Source organism: Carettochelys insculpta, chromosome 1 (assembly GCF_033958435.1).
Source record: "Carettochelys insculpta isolate YL-2023 chromosome 1, ASM3395843v1, whole genome shotgun sequence".
NCBI lineage: Eukaryota > Metazoa > Chordata > Testudines > Carettochelyidae > Carettochelys > Carettochelys insculpta.
In genome coordinates, this window is record NC_134137.1 from 9634516 (window position 1) to 9652912 (window position 18397).

Below are 18397 nucleotides of genomic sequence, written 5' to 3' on the forward strand. Positions count from 1 at the left end.
TTCCTTTATTGACTGTACCAACAGGAATTGTGAGGTTTGGGCAGCCATTGATGCAGGTCTTTATGTGCCCAAATCCCACCAGACCCCTGGCAATCCATGGATCCAGTCACTCTGTAAATACTTCTGCCTTCCTTGGTCTCCATCCTGCCCCTCCAAAATTATTCTGGCCTCCCTCACCAGCCTCTCGCCCATTTCTCAATTTACTCCCTTCCTTCCCTCATAACTCTGTCAACAGAGCGTATCAGTAGGTCTTCTGGCATCAGCTGTAAGGGACTTAGAGTGGAATAGGTGGCTATGGGCTGTGTTTATTTTTTTTTGTTTGTTTGTCTTTTTCCTCCTGCGTCATCAGTGCTGGAGACAAGTGATGGATGGTGTCTTCACTTGATGGACACCCTGACTATCCCCACATGAAGGGGTTTGCTTTTCACACTGTACACAACTGGATTCATCAGGGGTGGGATCAGCAGAGACATGTAGCTCAGAAAAACCTGAAGCAAGGGAGACGAGCCCTTCACGAATCTGTTTATCATGGAAATGCTGATCTCAAGTGTGTGGAAAAGCAGGACAGTGCAGAGGTGGGAGATGCAGGTGTTCAGAGCCCTGAGACACTCTGAGCAGGACGCAATACTCAGAACTGTTTTGAGGATTATCACATAAGAGAGGAAAATGAACAGCAAGTCCAAACCCATTGTTAAGATTTAATAAACAAGCCATAGATACTATTGACTGCAATGTCTGAACAAGCCAACTTCGTGACGTCCTGGTGTAGGCAGTAGCAATGGGAGAGGACATTGGCTCAACAGTATTGGAACCATTTCAGAAGAAAGGGGAGTGGGACTGGTACAGCCACTCCTTTCAGCACAAACATCAGCCCCATCTTGACTATTCTGGGAGGGTTAAGATGGAAGTGTATCTCAGTGGGTTAATGATGGCAACGAAGCAGTCTAAGGCCATCAGCAAGAGCATGGGAGATTTGGTGCATTGCAACACAGCAGTGAAGCACTGCTGAGCAAAACAAGCATTGAGACTGATCCCCTAGAGTTAAACAAATATACAAGCAGTGTGGTTGACATGGTGAACCTACCCCCCCAGGTCCTCTTCCACTCCTGCCTGCCTCTTCCTCCAGAAGTGTGGTGGGTGCAGGAGTAGCCCTGCCCCTCTACCAGAGCAGCATGGTGAGAGAGCAACTCAGGCTCAGCTCAAACGGGTCGAGAGCTGCTGTGCTCTGGGGGATGGGCAGGACTGTCCCTGGACTCACCAAAAGCTGTGTGGTGCCGCCGGAGTAAGAAGCGTCTAACACTTACGCTGCTGCTCTCTGGCCATGACTCTGCATTGGAGTGGTGGGGCCGTACCTGCACTCACCAGAAGCAATACAGCACAGCACTGATGGTGTGTGGTCGCTGGGGGGGTCCATGCAGCCCCATGTGCATCCCCCCATGTTGCTCATACTCCTCTAGGTGAGCCTTCCCGAGAATGCTTCAGGTAGACTGTGGATGATGTCTGTGATCATGCAGCACAGCGTGCAAGGCCGTGGGACCGGACCATGTGATGTTAAACTCCATTTTTCTACCTGTATACATATAGATGTAGACATAGATGTATATTAAGTTAAGCCGTAACGTGCAGGACTCCACACTTCTCCTTGTTGAACTGCATCAAATTTCTTTTGGCCCAATCATCCAATTTATCCAGGTCACCGTGGATCCTATCTCTACCCTCCAACATATCTACCTCACCCCCTAGCTTTGTGTCATCTGCAAACTTGCAATCCAGTCCCTCATCCAGGTCATTAATAAAGATGTTGAACAACATCGGCCCCAGAACCGAGCCTTGGGGCACTCCGCTTGAAACTGACCACCATCCACATATTGAGCCATTGACCACTACTCGTTGGGCCTGACCGTCAAACCAGCTTTCTATCCATCTTATAGTCCATGGATCAGATCCATACTTCCTCAACTTATGGTCAAGAATGTTGTGGGAGACTATATCAAAAGCTTTGCTGAAGTAAAGTTATATCACATCCACTGACTGCCCCAAGTCCACAGAGCCAGTTACCTCATCATATAAGTTAATCAGTTTGGTCAGGCATGACTTGCCCTTGTGAATTCATGTTGACTACTCTTGATCACTTCCCCCTTTTCCAAGTTCTCCACCATGGATTGCTGGAGGATCTCTTCCATTATTGGATGAAAATCTGTACCAATCTTACAGGACAGCCCTCTTATTGGGACCCTGTGATGGGGTTCAGGGGTCCCTCTGCACTGCACCCCGTCCGCTGGCAGGAGTGACTCTCACTCAGCAGGTACAACAGGAGGTTTATTAGGCAACAGATGCCCAGTTTCTCACAGAAGTGACAGTACAGCAGTCAGAGACATTCCTTCCAACCCATCCTGGAGAGAAGACCCTGAGGGGTGCCCCTCTGGGGTGTAGCTTTCCCCCTTCTCAGGCTGGCTGCCTTCCAGCTCCTCTTCCCTTAGCCTCTAACTGCCGCCCCCAATTCAAAAACCCAGCTCAGCTCCTCCTTCCTCTTTGTTCAGGGCAGAGGTGTTACCTGCCAGTTGTAGCCCCAGGGTCATCCTTAGCCACTGGGAGCTGCTCTGCTAGCCTCTCACATCCAGCCTGACTCACACATGCCCTCCCCACACTCCATCACAGACCCCCACTCTTTAAATACCCCCCTGAAACCCACCCCCCACTCATGCATCTGATGAAGTGGGTCTTTGCCCACGAAAGGTTATGCTCCAAAATATCTGTTAGTCTATAAGATGCCACAGGACTTCTTGTTGTTTTCGAAGCTACAGACTAACATGGCTACCACTCTGATCTTTGTCCCTTAGTGTAGACATGGCCACTGAGAGAACCTTCCCATCGCTTTGCCCCTTTTTTGTGGAAGCAGCTTTTGCCAAAACCCATCTGAGCCTGGGCCCAATCACCATAGTGCTCAGCTCTGTGTTGCAGGTGAAGGAGTGAAGCTGATCTTTGCCCCTGCTTTCTCCCAGCCAGACCGTACATACACTGTGGCTTTGTCTACACTAGAAGCATCTGTCGACAGAAGGTACTCTTCACAGAGAAATATCGCTGGAACCTCTGTCGACAGATTGCTGCCACATACCATATGCTCTGTTGACAGAGAACTGCCAGACTGCACTGCCCTTGGTGACAGAAAACACAATGGCAGTTCCCTGGCTGCCAGAAGCCCTCTCTGTGGACAGAAGTGCCTACACTGCACTTCTGTCGACAGTACTCTATCGACAGCCTGTTATTCCTCAAGGCTGGGTCTACACAGTGCAGCTTTTCTGGAAGATCCATGCTAATGAGCAGCGTCAAAATTGCAAATGGATGTTCATTAGCATGGTCCCATGGCTCATTAGCATAGCTGAGCGAGAGCTCGGTCTCAGCAGAGGTGGGTGCTGGCAGCAAAGAGTCCGTGTGGAAGTTCCCCTGCCAGCGAAAAAAGAAAAAAAATCAGGCATAAGGGTCTGGCTATTTGCTGGTGGGGGCACATCCACACAGCCTCTTTACTGCTGGCACCCCCTCCCCGCCAAGACCGAGTTCCCACACAGTTATGCTAATGAACCATGGGACTATGCTAATGAGTGGCCATTTGCAATTTTGAGGCTGCTCATTAGCATGGATCTGCCAGGAACACTGCACCACGTAGGCCCAGCCCAAATTTTTGAGGGATAACTCTGATGAGGCAAAAGAACAGTTCTGTCGAGACTGTCAACAGAAGGCTTTATGAGTGTCGACTCTCCCTGAGTTCTGGCAAACAACAGCCCCTTCTGGCGACAGAACTCTCCACTGTAGACACAGCCTGGGTCTGGCGACTGTGCTGAATCTCTCAGCACTCCTCTGACAATTTAATGCTCTGCGCAGAAAACTATTATCTACACCTCAGTGTCTTCCCCAAGCACCTCCTAATCTGCCACACTCAGCTGATGAAGTCATGGGCCTTTCAGAAGCCAACTGTCACAGGAGGCTGTAATAAGGAGGGTTTTATAGGCAAAAATCAGAACTCTTGCTTTGTGGAACTCTGACACAGCCTTGACCTTAGGGTCGCCGAGTATTTGAGCACCTCCGGTCATTTCTGTGAATCCAGGCAGAGCTATTATCCAAATTTTCCGAGGCTCAGAAATTGACAATCACTGTCACACACAGCAAGGGAATCAAACTCAGCTGTCCTGACTCCCAAAGCAATGCCAGGCCAGAGACAAAGTGTGGTGAGAATGATCCAAGGAATCCAGGCAGCTTTGTAGAGCCCTGACCTATCCACCTTCTCTGTGGGTTGCATCCTGGGTGCAGGGACAGAAGTTTGGTCCTTCTATTCGAACATAAAGCCCATTGTCCAGGGTAGATGGTGGGTCTGGGATTCCTCACAGTGGCTCTGGTTCCCTGGGCCCCTCTTACCACAGCCCAGCTCTAACTTCTGGCCTGGAGAATGGTTAGGGACCTGGGAGTAAGGAGGAATCAGGGTAGTGAGTGATTTGGGGAAAGATAGAAAAAAGAAGATGGGGCCTTGAGTGCAGGCAAGGAACAGAGTTGAGAGGGGAGCTCCAGAGGGAAGGAGAAGTACAGGAGTGGGGACAAAGAAGGGGCCAGGGCTCCTACCTCTGTCCTGTTGCCTTTGAAATGATGGCCACGTTACAGTCAACGGGGTGGGGTAGGAACTATCTGTTCCTCTGTCAGGGAGTTGGAGCCATTTTCACCCCTTTCCAAGCATCTGTATCAGCACAAACAGAGGAAAGAAAGAGGAGGAAATCTGGACCTGAATCTCCAGCAGGACTCCTGTGTGTCAGAGACTTGCTCACACACAGCTCTGATCTGAATCCCTGAGGAGTGAGCTTGGTGAGTGTCTGGTGTGCGGAGCAACCAGTGGGAGAGGTAATGCCTAAATGGCTTCCCCAACGGCTCCTGCATGAATTGTGTCTCTGACATCATGTGGTCTCAAGCCTAGGGGAAGGGTGAATTTCTGTGCCCCTTGAGTGGACTCAGCCCACACCTGATGCAGCCCCCGCAGATCACGAAGCACACAGAGTGTTCCTACAGGACCAGGGCTACCACGGCAGAAGAGCTTGTCAGCTTTTTTCTTTTCCTCTGCTTGTTTAATGAGACAGGGAACAGTGACAGTTCAGGTGTCATGGGAAACAACACCCACACCCTTTTCTTTTACTGAACATATCAATGGGAATTCTGAGGTCAGAGCAACAACTGATATTGTTCTTCATCGGCCAGTATTCCAGCGATTCACTCATTCTCCATGAACAAATTTACTTTTAAATGACGTTATCTGCCTTGCTCTCCTTCCCCTTTTGCACTGTCCTCCCTCTCCCATTATCCCAGAATTTTGGTGCAAAAGGAATCTTTCTCCCCAGAACAGAGATCAACAGCTCATGATCTCTTTGGTGTAAGGATCCAGAATGGAACAGAAGTCCTTGGTCTGTGCTTTTGTCTTCCATCTCACTACCACTGGAACCAGCTGCTGAAGACACCGTTCATTTGACAAACACCCTTATTATCCTCACACGCAGGTGTTTGCTTTTCATGCTGTACACAATTGGGTTCATCAGGGGTGGGACCAGCAGGTAGATGTATCCCAGGAAAATCTGAAGCAAAGGGGAAATGCCCTCCCCAAATCTGTGTATCACAGACAGACCAATTATTGGTGTGTAGAACAGCAGGACAGCACAAAGGTGAGAGACACATGTGTTCAAGGCCCTGAGGCTCTCTGTACGAGATGTGACAGTCAGCACTGTTTTGAGGATCATCACATAAGAGAGGAAGATGAGTAGTGAGTCCAACCCCACTGTTAAGAGTGCAACAGTTAAGCCATAGAGGCTATTGAATCTAAAATCAGAACAAGCGAGCGTCATGACCTCCTGGTGCAGGCAGTAGGTATGGGTGAGGACATTGGCTCTACAGTAGTGGAACAATTTCAGGAGAATGGGGAGTGGGAGTATTACAGCCACCCCTCTTAGCACACACACCAGCCACATCTTGATCATTCTCTGCAGGGTTAAGATGGAAGCGTACCTCAAGGGATCACAAATCGCAATGAGGCGGTCAAAGGCCATCAACAAGAGCACAGAGGATTCAATGCATTCCAGTGTGTGGATGAAGAAGACCTGGGCAAAACAGGCATCAAGGCCAATCTCTCTCAAATTCAACAAGAATATGCCCAGTGTTGTTGGCATGGTGGATATTGATAAGGAAAGATCTGTGAGGGCCAACATGGAAAGAAAAATGTACATGGGTTCATGAAGGCTTGGATTAGTTTTTATCATGAAAAGAATGAATGAATTTCCCACTATTGCAATAACATACACGAAGCAGAAGGCAATGGAGATCCAGTGATGGATGTCTTCCTGACCAGGTATCCCAGTGAGAAAGAACACTGCAGCTTGGAATTTGGTGTCATTGACAGGCAACATAAGGTACTGAGTAGGATAGATGATTTCAGTTCCTTCCTGAAAGGAAAAATAACAGACAAGATGTTATTTAGTGATATAGTCTCTGGTCTCGGTGCAAATCTAGGGACTCCCAGGAGTTCAAGAAGATGAAGAAAAACAAAGGATGCACCACCAATAGAAGATAGGCAGCACCAGCTGAAGCAGACCTGTAGTCCACCTAGCCTTGTAGCTAGTGGCCTGTTCCAGATGTTTCAGAGGCGGGTGGAAGAAGCCCTAAAATAGGCAGCTGTGAGATCGCCTGCACCGACTATATAGACACATTTTTGGTCAAATCTGGAATGTTTAGAACCCTTCCAAGAATTTTTAAACCAATTTTCACTTTGGTAATTGTGTTTTCTAGTTGCCATAAACACATCCACTTTTTGAATTCTGCTCAGACCTGGTATGACATTGCATTACATGTTCTTTATAAAAACATACTTATAATGTAAATTCAACACTTCTGAGACGTACTTTATGCATGAAAACTCATCTAAGGCATCATGGGGAAGTTTATCATTTAGTGAACATAATTATTTTACACATGTATCATTTTTATCTTAAGTCATAAATATTATCAGTTTATCTGTCTTCCGCCTGTGGTAGTATGAGTGATGCTCACTACTAACAGTTCAGGTAGTATAATGGAAAAGCCGGAAGGGGGACTGACGATTCATCAGCCAGGACAATGGACTGTGGAAAGGCCTAGCCTTGATGTGGATGCTCCATACTGCTATTGTTTCATAGACTCGGATGTTATAGATTCATGTGACCTGGCCACCTGTTACTATCCTCTATATCAGACTGTTCCATTGGGAGATGATGAAAACACACAAAGGATTCCTACTTTGTGGAATTTCTATATAAGGCAGAGGAGGAAACCCACCATTTTATTCGGTTAGATGCATCTCTACCATCTCCACCCAAAGGGACACTTGAAAATACCTAGTAACAAAAAGACCCAAACTGAGGGCAGGAAGAAACAAATGCCAAACCAGCCTAGAAAGACTCCTCTAGCCTGTGAAGACCTCTTCCTAAGACAATATCTAGGATGAGGAGTTATTATTTTGAACCAAAACAAAAAGCATTCAAGTAGCACTTTAAAGGCTAGCAAAATAGTTTATTAGGTGAGCTTTCGTGGGACAGACCCACTTCTTCAGACCATAGCCAGACCAGAACAGACTCAATATTTAAGGAACAGAGAACCAAAAACAGTAAGCAAGGAGGACAAATCAGAAAAAGATAATCAAGATGAGCAAATCAGAGAGTGGAGGGGTGGGGGGGAAGGTCAAGAATTAGACTGATCCAAGTATGCAGACGAGCCCCTATAGTGACTCAGAAAGTTCCCATCACAATTTGAATGTGTTAAAGTGCCGAATTTGAATACAAAAGCCAGCTCAGCTGCTTCCCTTTCCAGAACGGTGCAATAATTCTTCTTCAGTAACACACATACCTTGAGGTCATTGACAGAATGCCCCATTCCATTAAAATGTTGACTAACTGGTTTGTGGATCTGGAGTGTTTTGATGTCTGTTTTGTGCCCATTGACCCTTTGTCTAAGGGAGTTAGAAGTCTGTCCAATATACAAAGCATCTGGGCATTGTTGGCACATGATGGCATATATGATGTTAGTAGAGGAGCATGAGAAAGTGCCCGTGATTCTGTGAGTAACCTGGTTAGGTCCAGTGATGGTATTTCCAGAGAAGATATGTGGACAAAGCTGGCAGCGGGCTTTGTTGCAGGGAAAGGTTCCAGGACTGGTGTTCCTGGGGTATAGACTGTCGCTGTTAGTGAGGATCTTCATGAGGTTGGGAGGTTGTCTGTACGAGAGAACAGGCATGTCAGCGAGGGCCTTTGGAGTGTGGCATCCTGATTAAGGATAGGTTGTAAGTCTTTAATAATTCGTTGCAGTGGTCTGAGTTGGGGGCTGTAGGTGATGACCGGTAGTGTTCTGTTCTTGGCTTTTTTGGGCCGATCTTGGAGTAGCTGGTCTCTGGGTATTCGTCTGGCCCTGTCGATTTGTTTTTTTACTTCTCCTGGTGGGTAATTCAGGTGTATGAATATTTGGTAAAGATCTTGTAGTTTTTGGTCTCTGTCAGTTGGATCAGAGCAAATGTGATTGTACCTAAGTGCTTGACTGTAAACAATGGATCTGGTCACGTGTGCAGGATGGAAACTAGAAGGGTGTAGATAAGTATAGCGATCAGTAGGTTTTCGATACAGTGTGGTACTGATCAGGCCATCCTTGATTAGTACTGTAGTGTCCAGGAAATGTATCTCTTGCATGTTGTAATCGAGGCATAAGTTGATGGTGGGGTGTAGATTGTTAAAGTCCCTGTGGAATTCTTCTAGAGCCTCTGTATTTTGGATCCAAATCATTCGGCACATTAACACATGGTTTAAATCGTGATGGGAACTTTCTGAGTCACTATAGGAGCTCGTCTGCATACCTGGCTCAGTCTAATTCTTGACCTTCCCCCCCACCCCTCCACTCTCTGATTTGCTCACCTTGATTATCTTTTTTCTGATTTGTCCTCCTTGCTTACTGTTTTTGGTTCTCTGTGCCTTAAATATTGAGTCTGTTCTGGTCTGGCTACGGTCTGAAGAAGTGGGTGTCCCACGAAAGCTCACCTAATAAACTATTTTGCTAGTCTTTAAAGTGCTACTTGACTGCTTTTTGTTTTGATAGTGTATAGACTAGCACGGCTTCCTCTCTGTTACTATTTTGAACCAATTTCTTTAGTGAATCTGACTTAGTTTACATGCATCATTTTATTTTCTTAGTACTGTGCTTCATTCTGTTTTCTTCCTCCTCAACACTTAAAATACACCTTTTCGTAGTAAATAAACTTATTCCTTGTTTCTTCTACATCCACCTTCTGTAATTTCTAGGTGGGGGAGACGGAAGTTGTGCCTACCTTCCTCCACATTGAGACAGAAGGTAAATATTGCATAATTCTAGATTTCTGCCCCAGCAGAGTGGGGGTTAGCACTAGTATCCATATGTGTGGGCAAGTTAGTTCAGCCAGGCTCATGTAACGGGTGATGGGAATTAAAAAAAAAAAAAAAAGCTATCAAGCTCTTCTTTCCGACACCTCATTTTTACTGCTTGCTGAAACACAGATCAGAAGTTCTGTTTTCTTGAGACATTTTGGAAATCTTTGCACAGGTGTTGCAGAGGTGTACATGACTCTGAATTAAGCATAGGCACAAACCCCTTGCAAACGGGATTTGACATATGGCTGCAATATTTTATAAAACAAATGATTTGGAGAAATGAAGTTGCCACTGTCCTTCCTGTAGCTAGTCCAACCGAACTGTTGCTGTCCTACTGTATACAAGAAGAAGGCCATGGAAGTTTGGCTTGTTATATTTATAATACAATGAAAGATGTTGACATAACATGTCCACCTGTGTACTTTACTACATATATGTCAAACCATTCTTTCCCCTCTGACTTTCTTTCAGAGACGATTTCTCAGATTAGAGAGGGACCTCAAATGTAGCATCTGTCATGTGGATTTCTTCAGGCTGTCTCTCAGCTCTCATTCAAGTACTTGTCAGCAACCGAAAGTCAGGTTGTCTCCTCTGCTCCTTAGTAAATAACTGACTGTTTCTCCTCAGATTCTGTTCTGTCAGTCTGGAGCCTGTATCCTGGCTGGTAACAGGCATTGGCATGGGTATAGTAAAAATCCATTCTCTGAATTCTCACACACTAGCACAAGGTAACCCCGGCCACCTGTTACTCAGGTAAGATGAGGGTTTGCAGGAAGTGGATTTAAAAGCTGTGTGGAAATGGACCTTCATTTCCCACGTGACACCCATGGATCCCTCTCTGTCTCTTGCTCCCTCTTTTTGTCTGTGTCTGTCTTTTATTCATAAAATATGTTTTACTCAGAAATGGCTTTAGCACAGATGTGGAACTGAGCTGCCATTATGTTAAATGTAGTAGTTTGCTGTGCAGCTGGGTTGGGTTAAACTTGTCTGGCTCTTAGTTTGAGCCCAGAGTGCTGGAGGAGAAGCAACAGCTGAAGAAAAGTCGTGTCTCAGGGAGCACTTCAGGGCAGCTGAGAGACCACACCACAGTAATAAGCTGGGAAGAGCCTATTTCTGGGATCCAACCTGATCACACGGCTTGCTCTGTCAGCACTGGGGGTCTGTGCAGAGGTGGGGCATCTGTGGCTGAGAAGCTCTTCAGACTAACACTGCTGGAGAAGTCTGAAGGCCCTCAGCCTGTCAGGGTACCCATGAGAGTGTGAGGGCCTGAGGTCAAAGATATGTGCGGACTGTTTGAAAAACCTCTTATGTGCCCATCTTACACTTTATTCCTAGTGCTCAGATTACACAGTACCTTGCTTCAAGATGCCCAGCAGCTCATTCATCTCACCACTGCTCACAGACACCCAAAGAGAAGAATCATAAGTACCAAACCCACTTGGACATGCTAGCCAAGCACAGTTGAGCTGCAGTGTGCTGTGGCTCAGGGCCAAGTCTGAAAGTGAGAGGACAGAGGGAACCAGACCTGACACGTGTCACTCGCAGACCAGAGTGGAGCAAAGATGCTGGTAGCCCTCTAGCTCTGAGGAGTATCTGCAGGGCAGAAATATCACAGCCCTCAGCCAGACAGAAAACAGAAATATGCCCATTGGACCTGATACTAAAGAGCGACACAGCTCTAATTTCCTGAGTTCACAGTCAAGCCAGAGAATAAAATATTTGAAAATGAATATGCTGACTGCATTTCCCAGAGCAAATCAGACTGAGCTGATTTGACACCTCAGCCCCAGCAGGATCTTGCCCAGAGCATACGGCGCCTCCAGAAAGGGGACCCCCTGAGAAGTACTGACTGGGGTCACTGGGGGTATAACACCCCATGCTCGTTTTAAATCTCTGTGTAGTTTAAATAACCCACAGTGTAGCATGCAGGGGAGGGGTTCTCCAAGTACCTAGTGCTGCTTGCCCTCCAGCCCAGCCACTGAGTCATCTGAGCAGTCCCCCTGAGTCCTCTGCCACTGCACAGAACATCTGCGTATGGAAACAGCTGGCAGCCTTTTCCCTGCAGTTCGCATTTTAAAGATAGTGAAACCTGCCAACATACCCAACTCCTGCTAGGAAGGGAGCTGCTGACACCAGAGGTCTTCACCGTTAAAGCTATGAATTTTCAGAGAGGTTGCCCAGGCAGCTGGCAGCACTGTTCATATAGGAAGGCAACTGCCTTTTTAAAGCATGTTTGCACATTTCCTTAGGGGGCCACTTGGCCATCGGGGAAGCTCAGCTGCTTGGCTTTATGTGCACCAGCTTTAACCCCTATCTTTGTCAATGGCAAACTGCAGGAGGCCAAATAACAGGTGTTTGGGGATTATACTACACCACTGGACTGTAGCACCAATCGTTCTGCAGGCTCCGTTCCTGGAATCTCATCAGCACTGTTTGTACAGTTCCAATTAATCATATGGCTCCCTTGGGGGAGGCGTAGTAGTAATGATGATGCTGTGATCTTGCTGAAATGAAAGAAGATAGAAGGAGAAGAAGATAGGACCAGATTTCTTCCCAGCTGCCGCCTTTCCTGCATTACAAACTCAGTTTGCATGCCGGGGAGCAGAGATTCCACAAGGCTCCATGAAGAGAAATTTCCCTGCAATCATTCCAAGAGGGGATGTCCCTTCCCTTCTCCTGGATAAAAGAAAAGAGGGAACCCAGAATCCAGAGATCCCTCAAGTTCTGAACAGATCTCAGTGATCCACTAGTAGCTAGGCCCATTCACAACCAATCTCTGGGCCTTTTCAAATACTCTGGGACCCTCTCCAGTTCCCTGCTAGCCTAGCTTCATCAGAGATGTGCTACCAGGGCCTTTCACATAGTCACTGCCTGCAAGATCTGCTGAAGCACCATTGTACAGAGTGTAGGGGGCTGCACAGAGAAAAGAAAGGTGATTAGAGGAGCTGATGTGCACAATACCCCTGCCAGAGACTGAAATAAAGATTTTGATTTTTCCATCCCCAGAGTGCAGTCATAGATTCAGTTAATGCAAACTTTATATATGTTACAAGGAAGAGTCAGATGAAAAGCCTCCAGTTTCTCTTGGTGATCCAGGCTGCTGCAACTTGATTGCATCACAGCAGCTGAGCTTACAGAAAACAATGATCCACTTTCAGTGAAAACACAGACCAAAAATGGCCTCAAAGGAAAGATTTTAACTGGGGTACAAATTTGTCATAGAGGGGGAAAAGTCTTCCAGCCCAGCTTCAGCTCCAAGTATGAGCATCTTTCTCTTGTGCTGTAGGATCACATCCCAGGCGCCCTCACTCAGCAGGCCCTGGTCATCTATTTGGGCAGCAATGTCAGCTGTATAACAGAGAGATCGCCTGGAAAAGGCTTGTCTGCGCAGCCATCAGTGGAACAGTCCAAGAATATATGAACTACAATATTGGGTCAAACCAGTGGTCCATCCAGCTCAGTCTCCTATCTTCTGACCATAGCCAGGGCCACATCCTTCAAAGGGAATGAACAGAGCCAGGCAAATTATTGAGTGATCCATCCTGTGTCATCTGCTCCCAGATTCTGGTAGTCCAAAGTTCGGAGATCCCCAGAGCATTGGGCTGCTTTTCTGACCATCTTACCTAATAGCCATTGATGGACCTGTCCCTCAAGTACTGACCTAACTCATTTTTGGACCATTTGCACTGTTCCACTTTACATCATCCCTTGCCACTGAGTTCCAATCTCATAATCAGAGGAGCCCTGAGCCTTTTGGAGCCCCTGAGCCTTTCCAGTCACACAGGAAAAGTTTGTCTCCTCTCAAAGAGCCTGAGGTTCCAGGGCATTTGAGATTATGACGCTGCCCCCACACACATCACAGTGATACCATCATGATACAATGATGATATAATGCATTTAGTACAAAATGGGTCTTGTGAGGTGTCTATGGGTTTGCACAGTATGATTAGTCTATCTGTGTGCCTGTGCTATATTTCTATAGGAAGTTATGAATGATGACTATGTTTCTGTATTTGGAATGTAGTTATAGCTCGGTCACACCCACTGGCCCAAATGCTTCCAAGCCAGGCAGCTGGCTGTGAACACTTGCAGCAGGATCCCGTTGTGATAGGCTTCCTCTTGTACATGTTGTGAATTCAGAAAAACTCTTTTCGGAAGTACTCACAAAGCCTTGAGGAAATTTCGTAACGGAAGAAAGCATTGCAATGTGTTCATGGTCTGGTGTGTTTGCTCATCATTGTGTCTCTGAGCAGGTGTGGACAGCCCCGAGGCTGCTTCACAGACAGCAGTTCAGAGGGAGAAAACTTGGAGGCCTGAGGCACTTTCCTGACAATGAAAGGAAGCAACGGGAAGAGTTGGTCCCAGCATTTGGATTCTGAGGCTACCAACTTGTTTACTAAAAATGAGAAGTCCTGTGGCACCTAATAGATTAACACATTTATTGGAGCATAAGCTTTTGTGGGCAAAGGCCCACTATAAAGACATATGAAAAGAAGAGTACCAATTGGGGAAAGGCCAGGGTTGATGAGGTCTTACTGAATTGACCTTGTTAACTCTGGCCTTCCTCTGGACTGGTCCTCCCTTCTTTTCATGTCCCTGTACATTTATACCTGCCTCTGGAATTTCCATTCCATGCATCTGACAAAGTTGGTCTTTGCCCACAAAAGCTTACGCTCCAATAAATCTGTTAGTCTATAAGGTGTCACAAGGCTTCTCACTGGTTTTGCAGATACAGACTAACATGGCTACCCCTCTGATAACTTATTTACCGTAACCATCAATGTTCTGTAACATTCCCATCAGTCTGGGGGTGGCGGATCGGCCTTCTTAATATTGCTACCCTCAGAAGATCACAAAAGAGTGGTGCCTTTTCTATCGAGTTTGATAATTCTGGATCTCTGAGGATAGAAGCAACTCGAGAAACATTACCAGTGGCAACAGCATTCCATCCATCAGCGCTTAAGAAAAACCAGCTGACACTCTGAGCCCCAGAGCAAACAGATCTGGAGTCTGGAGACAGTCAGCAACTGTTGTTCCTCTTTCCTGACACGTGTCTTCTGCCTCAGTCACTGGGGTTCCAGCATTTCCCCATTCACCACATCACTGTGATCACAGATGTAGATAAGGATGGCGTTTAATCACAAAAGTCAGGGGGCAGCAGAGCCTGAGCTGTCAGCTGGTGGCACCTCCCTCACTCTTAGCTCCCAGGGGCAGCCAAAGACCCAAATTCCCAAGAACTGGGTTTAACAGACACATTCTTCAGGACAGCTCAGCTCCATGTCTATTCTAACGGCATTCCTGAGTGCTACATATTTTTGTGAACGACGGACCGACATAGGTGAAAAAAGGGAGTGAGGGACAAAGAGAGGGATACATTAGTGTTCTGTGGGAAATGAAGCTTCATTTCCACACTTACTCAGGTATTTGGCTTTGCAATCCACTTCCTGCAAACCCTTGTGTTACCTTAGTAACAGGTGGGGGAGGGTTACTTTGCGCTAGTGACTGAAAGTTCAGGGAATAGATATTTTATATACCGATTCCAATGTCTATTACCAGTCCAGATGCAGGCTCCAGACTGACAGAACAGAACCTGAGGAGAAACAGTCAGTTATTAAGCATGGAACAGAGGCGATAACTTGTCTTTTGTTTGCTGACAAGTGCTTGAGTGAGAGCTGCATCTTTGCAGTCTCTGAAGAAATCCAGGTAGCAGATGCTACATTTGAGGTCCCTCTCAAACCTGAGAAATCATCTCTGAAAGAAGATGAGAGGGGAAGAATGGGTTGACATATATTGCAATAACAATGCAGATATGGAACAACAAGAAGTAAATAAGATACAGGAGAATACATTGTTGGTGCTGTTGGAGCTGGGGTCAGTGTGTTGAATTAATTGGATGCTGAGATATTTGGAGGGAAAATAATAAATCTTGGCAAAGATTTTTTGGAACTGTACAGAAGAATATTCTCAGAGGAGTAGCTGTGTTAGTCTGTATCTCAGCAAAAAAAGAGCAAGCAGTCCTCCAGCACCTAACATATTATTTTGTAAGTAATGAGCATTCGTGGGAAAGACCCACTTCTTCAGATTCTGGAGAAGAAGAACTAAGAGAGAACAGAGGAATCAGCTAAATATAAACAATTAACAGGAAGTAGTGGGAAAAGGAAGGTGGAGTAGTAACAAAAAATCCTCAGGGGAGTGTCAAGTTAAGTAGGATGTCTACCATCCCAGCAAATAAACAGGTGGGGGAACTATCCTTGTAATGCATAAGACAATTGAGATCTTTGTTTAGCCCTGGTGATGTTACTATGAGGAGATTTTGACACCAGATGACAAAGGGAGATATATGAATTTTGAATCATTAGCAAGTTTGATACCTATCACCACAGATCATCTGTAGTGAGAGCTACCCAAAGAATCCAGGCTGCTGTGTGGAGGCCTCATTTCTCCACGTTCCCTGTGGGTTGCTTCCTGGGCATAGGGACAGAGTTTTGGTGCTTCTATTCAAACCCAAAGCCCATTCTCCAGGGTAGATGGAGGGTCTGGGATTCCTCGCAGTCGCTCTGGTTCCCTGGGCACCTCTTATCATAGCCCACCTATAAGTTCTGGCCTGGAGAGTGGTCAAAGCCTTGTGCAGTAAGGAAGAATTGGGGACGTAGGGCTTCGGGGGAAGATACACAAAAGAAGATGGGGCCTGGGTAAAGGTGAGGAATGGGCAGAGGGACCTTCAGAGGGAAGAAGGACAGGACTGGGATCACAAAGGTGGTGGGGCTCTTGCTTCTGTCCTGTTACCATTTGAAAAGAGCTTAGAGTCAATGTGCTGGGGTAAGAACTAACCATGAATCTGTCATGGAGTTGGAACCATTTTCTCCCCTTTCCAAGCAGCTGTATCAGCACAAACAGAGGAAAGAAGGAGGAGGGAATCTGGACCTGAATCTCCAGCAGGACTCCTGTGTATCAGAAACATGCTCACACACACAGCTGTGCTCTGAATCATCGAGGGGTGAGCTTGGTGAGTGTCTGTGCAGAGCAAACAATGGGACAGCGACTGCCTAAATGGCTTTCCCAGGGGACCCTGCATGAATTGTGTCTCTCACATCATTCAGTCACAAGCATAGGGAAAGGGTGAGTTTCCATGTCCCTTGAGTAGACCCAGCCCACACCTGGTGCAGCCCCCACAGATCATGCAGAGCACAGAGTGCTCATACAGGGCCAGGGCTACCACCACAGAAGAGCTCGTCAGCTTTTTCTCTTTTCCCCTGCTTGTTCAACCAGACAGGGGACAGTGACAGTTAAGGTGTCACGGGAAACAACATACACGTCCCTTTTATTTATTGACTGTAACAAAACTAATTATGAGATGAGAGCAGCCACAGATGAGGCTCTTTATGGGCCAATATCCCAATGATCCACCACAAGGCTACTTTTTAAATTCTGCTGTCTGTCTTGATTTCTTTCCCCCATTGCACTGTCCTCCCTCTCCCATTACCCCAGGTTTTCTACCCCTTCGGAATCTCTCTTCCCGGGGGAGAGATCACTGAGTCATGTTCTGTCTGATGTAAAGGTCCAGGGTGGAGCAGGAATCCTGGGTCTGTGTTGAAGTCTTCCATCTTAGTGCCACCACAACAGGGTGATGAAAAGACCCTTCATTTGACAAACACCCTTATTATCCTCACACGCAGGTGTTTGCTTTTCACGCTGTACACAATTGGGTTCACCAGGGGTGGAGCCAGCAGGTAGACATATCCCAGGAGCATCTGAAGTAAAGGGGAAATGCCCTCTCCAAATCTGTGCGTCACAGACAGTCCAATTATTGGTGTGTAGAAAAGCAGAATGGCGCAGAGGTGGGCGACACATGTATTCAAGGCCCTGAGGCTCTCTGTGCGAGATGTGACAGTCAGCACAGTTTTGAGGATCATCACATAAGAGAGGAAGATGAGCAGTGAATCCAACACTTCTGTTAAAAGTGTGATACACAAGCCATAAATGTTGTTGACTGTGATATCCGCACAAGCCAGCGTCATGACCTCCTGATGGAGGCAATAGGAGTGGGCAAGGACGTTGGATCGACAGTACCAGAACTGTCTCAAGAGGATGGGGAGTGGAAGCATTACAACCACCCCTCTCATCACACACAGAAACCACATCTTGAATATTCTCCTCAGGGTTAAGATGGATGCATATCTTAAAGGGTCACAGATAGCAATGAGGCGGTCAAAGGCCATCAATAGGAGTACAGAGGATTCAGTGCATTCGAATGTGTGAATGAAGAAGACCTGGGAAAAACAAGCATCAAGGCTGATCTCTCTAGAGTTCAACAAGAATATGCCCAGTGTCGTTGGCAGGGTGGATATTGATAAGGAAAGATCTGTGAAGGCCAACATGGAAAGGAAAATGTACATTGGTTCATGGAGGCTTGGATTAGTTTTTATCATGAAAAGAATGAATGAATTTCCTACTATTGCAATAACATACACAAAGCAGAAAGGGATAGAAATCCAGTGATATATGGCTTCCTGCCCAGATATCCCAGTGAGTAGGAACATTGTCGCTTGGAATTTGGTGTCATTGACAGACGACATAAGGTACTGACTAGGTCAGATGAGTTCTGTTCCTTCCTGAAAGGAAAAATAACAGATTAGATGTTATTTAGTGATATAGTCTCTGTTCTCAGTGCAAATTTAGAGGCACCCAGGACTTGAAGAAAGATTTGCACCATCAGCAGAAAGATAGCATCAGAGTGAAACAGAACTGTAGTGCACATACTCCTGTAGCAAGTGACCAGTTCCAGATGCTTCGAAGGCTGGTGGAAGAAGCCCTGAAGTAGGCAGCTGTGAGACAGCCTGCCCCCACTATCTAGACACATGTTTGTTGTAAATCCAGAATGTTTATAACCCTTCCAAGAAATTTCAAACCAGTTCTCACTAGAGTAAGTGGATTTTCTAGTTACCTTTTAA

General features: G+C 46.4%; 2 protein-coding genes across 2 annotated transcripts; both read right to left on the reverse strand.

Moving 5' to 3' along the window:
• Positions 1–5495: 5495 nt before the first annotated feature.
• Positions 5496–6431, reverse strand: LOC142003364 (olfactory receptor 51G2-like). Its single transcript, XM_074980261.1, has one exon. It carries the CDS (start codon positions 6429–6431, stop codon positions 5496–5498), a length of 936 nt encoding a protein of 311 aa, XP_074836362.1.
• A 10655-nt stretch (positions 6432–17086) lies between these two features.
• On the reverse strand, positions 17087–18022 carry LOC142003372 (olfactory receptor 51G2-like). Its single transcript, XM_074980271.1, has one exon. It carries the CDS (start codon positions 18020–18022, stop codon positions 17087–17089), a length of 936 nt encoding a protein of 311 aa, XP_074836372.1.
• Between the last annotated feature and the right edge of the window lie 375 nt (positions 18023–18397).

Excerpts from the sequence above, each read along its gene's own strand:
- LOC142003364 (XM_074980261.1), bottom strand. The coding sequence starts at position 6,431 with ATGTTGCCTGTCAATGACACCAAATTCCAAGCTGCAGTGTTCTTTCTC.
- LOC142003372 (XM_074980271.1), bottom strand. The coding sequence starts at position 18,022 with ATGTCGTCTGTCAATGACACCAAATTCCAAGCGACAATGTTCCTACTC.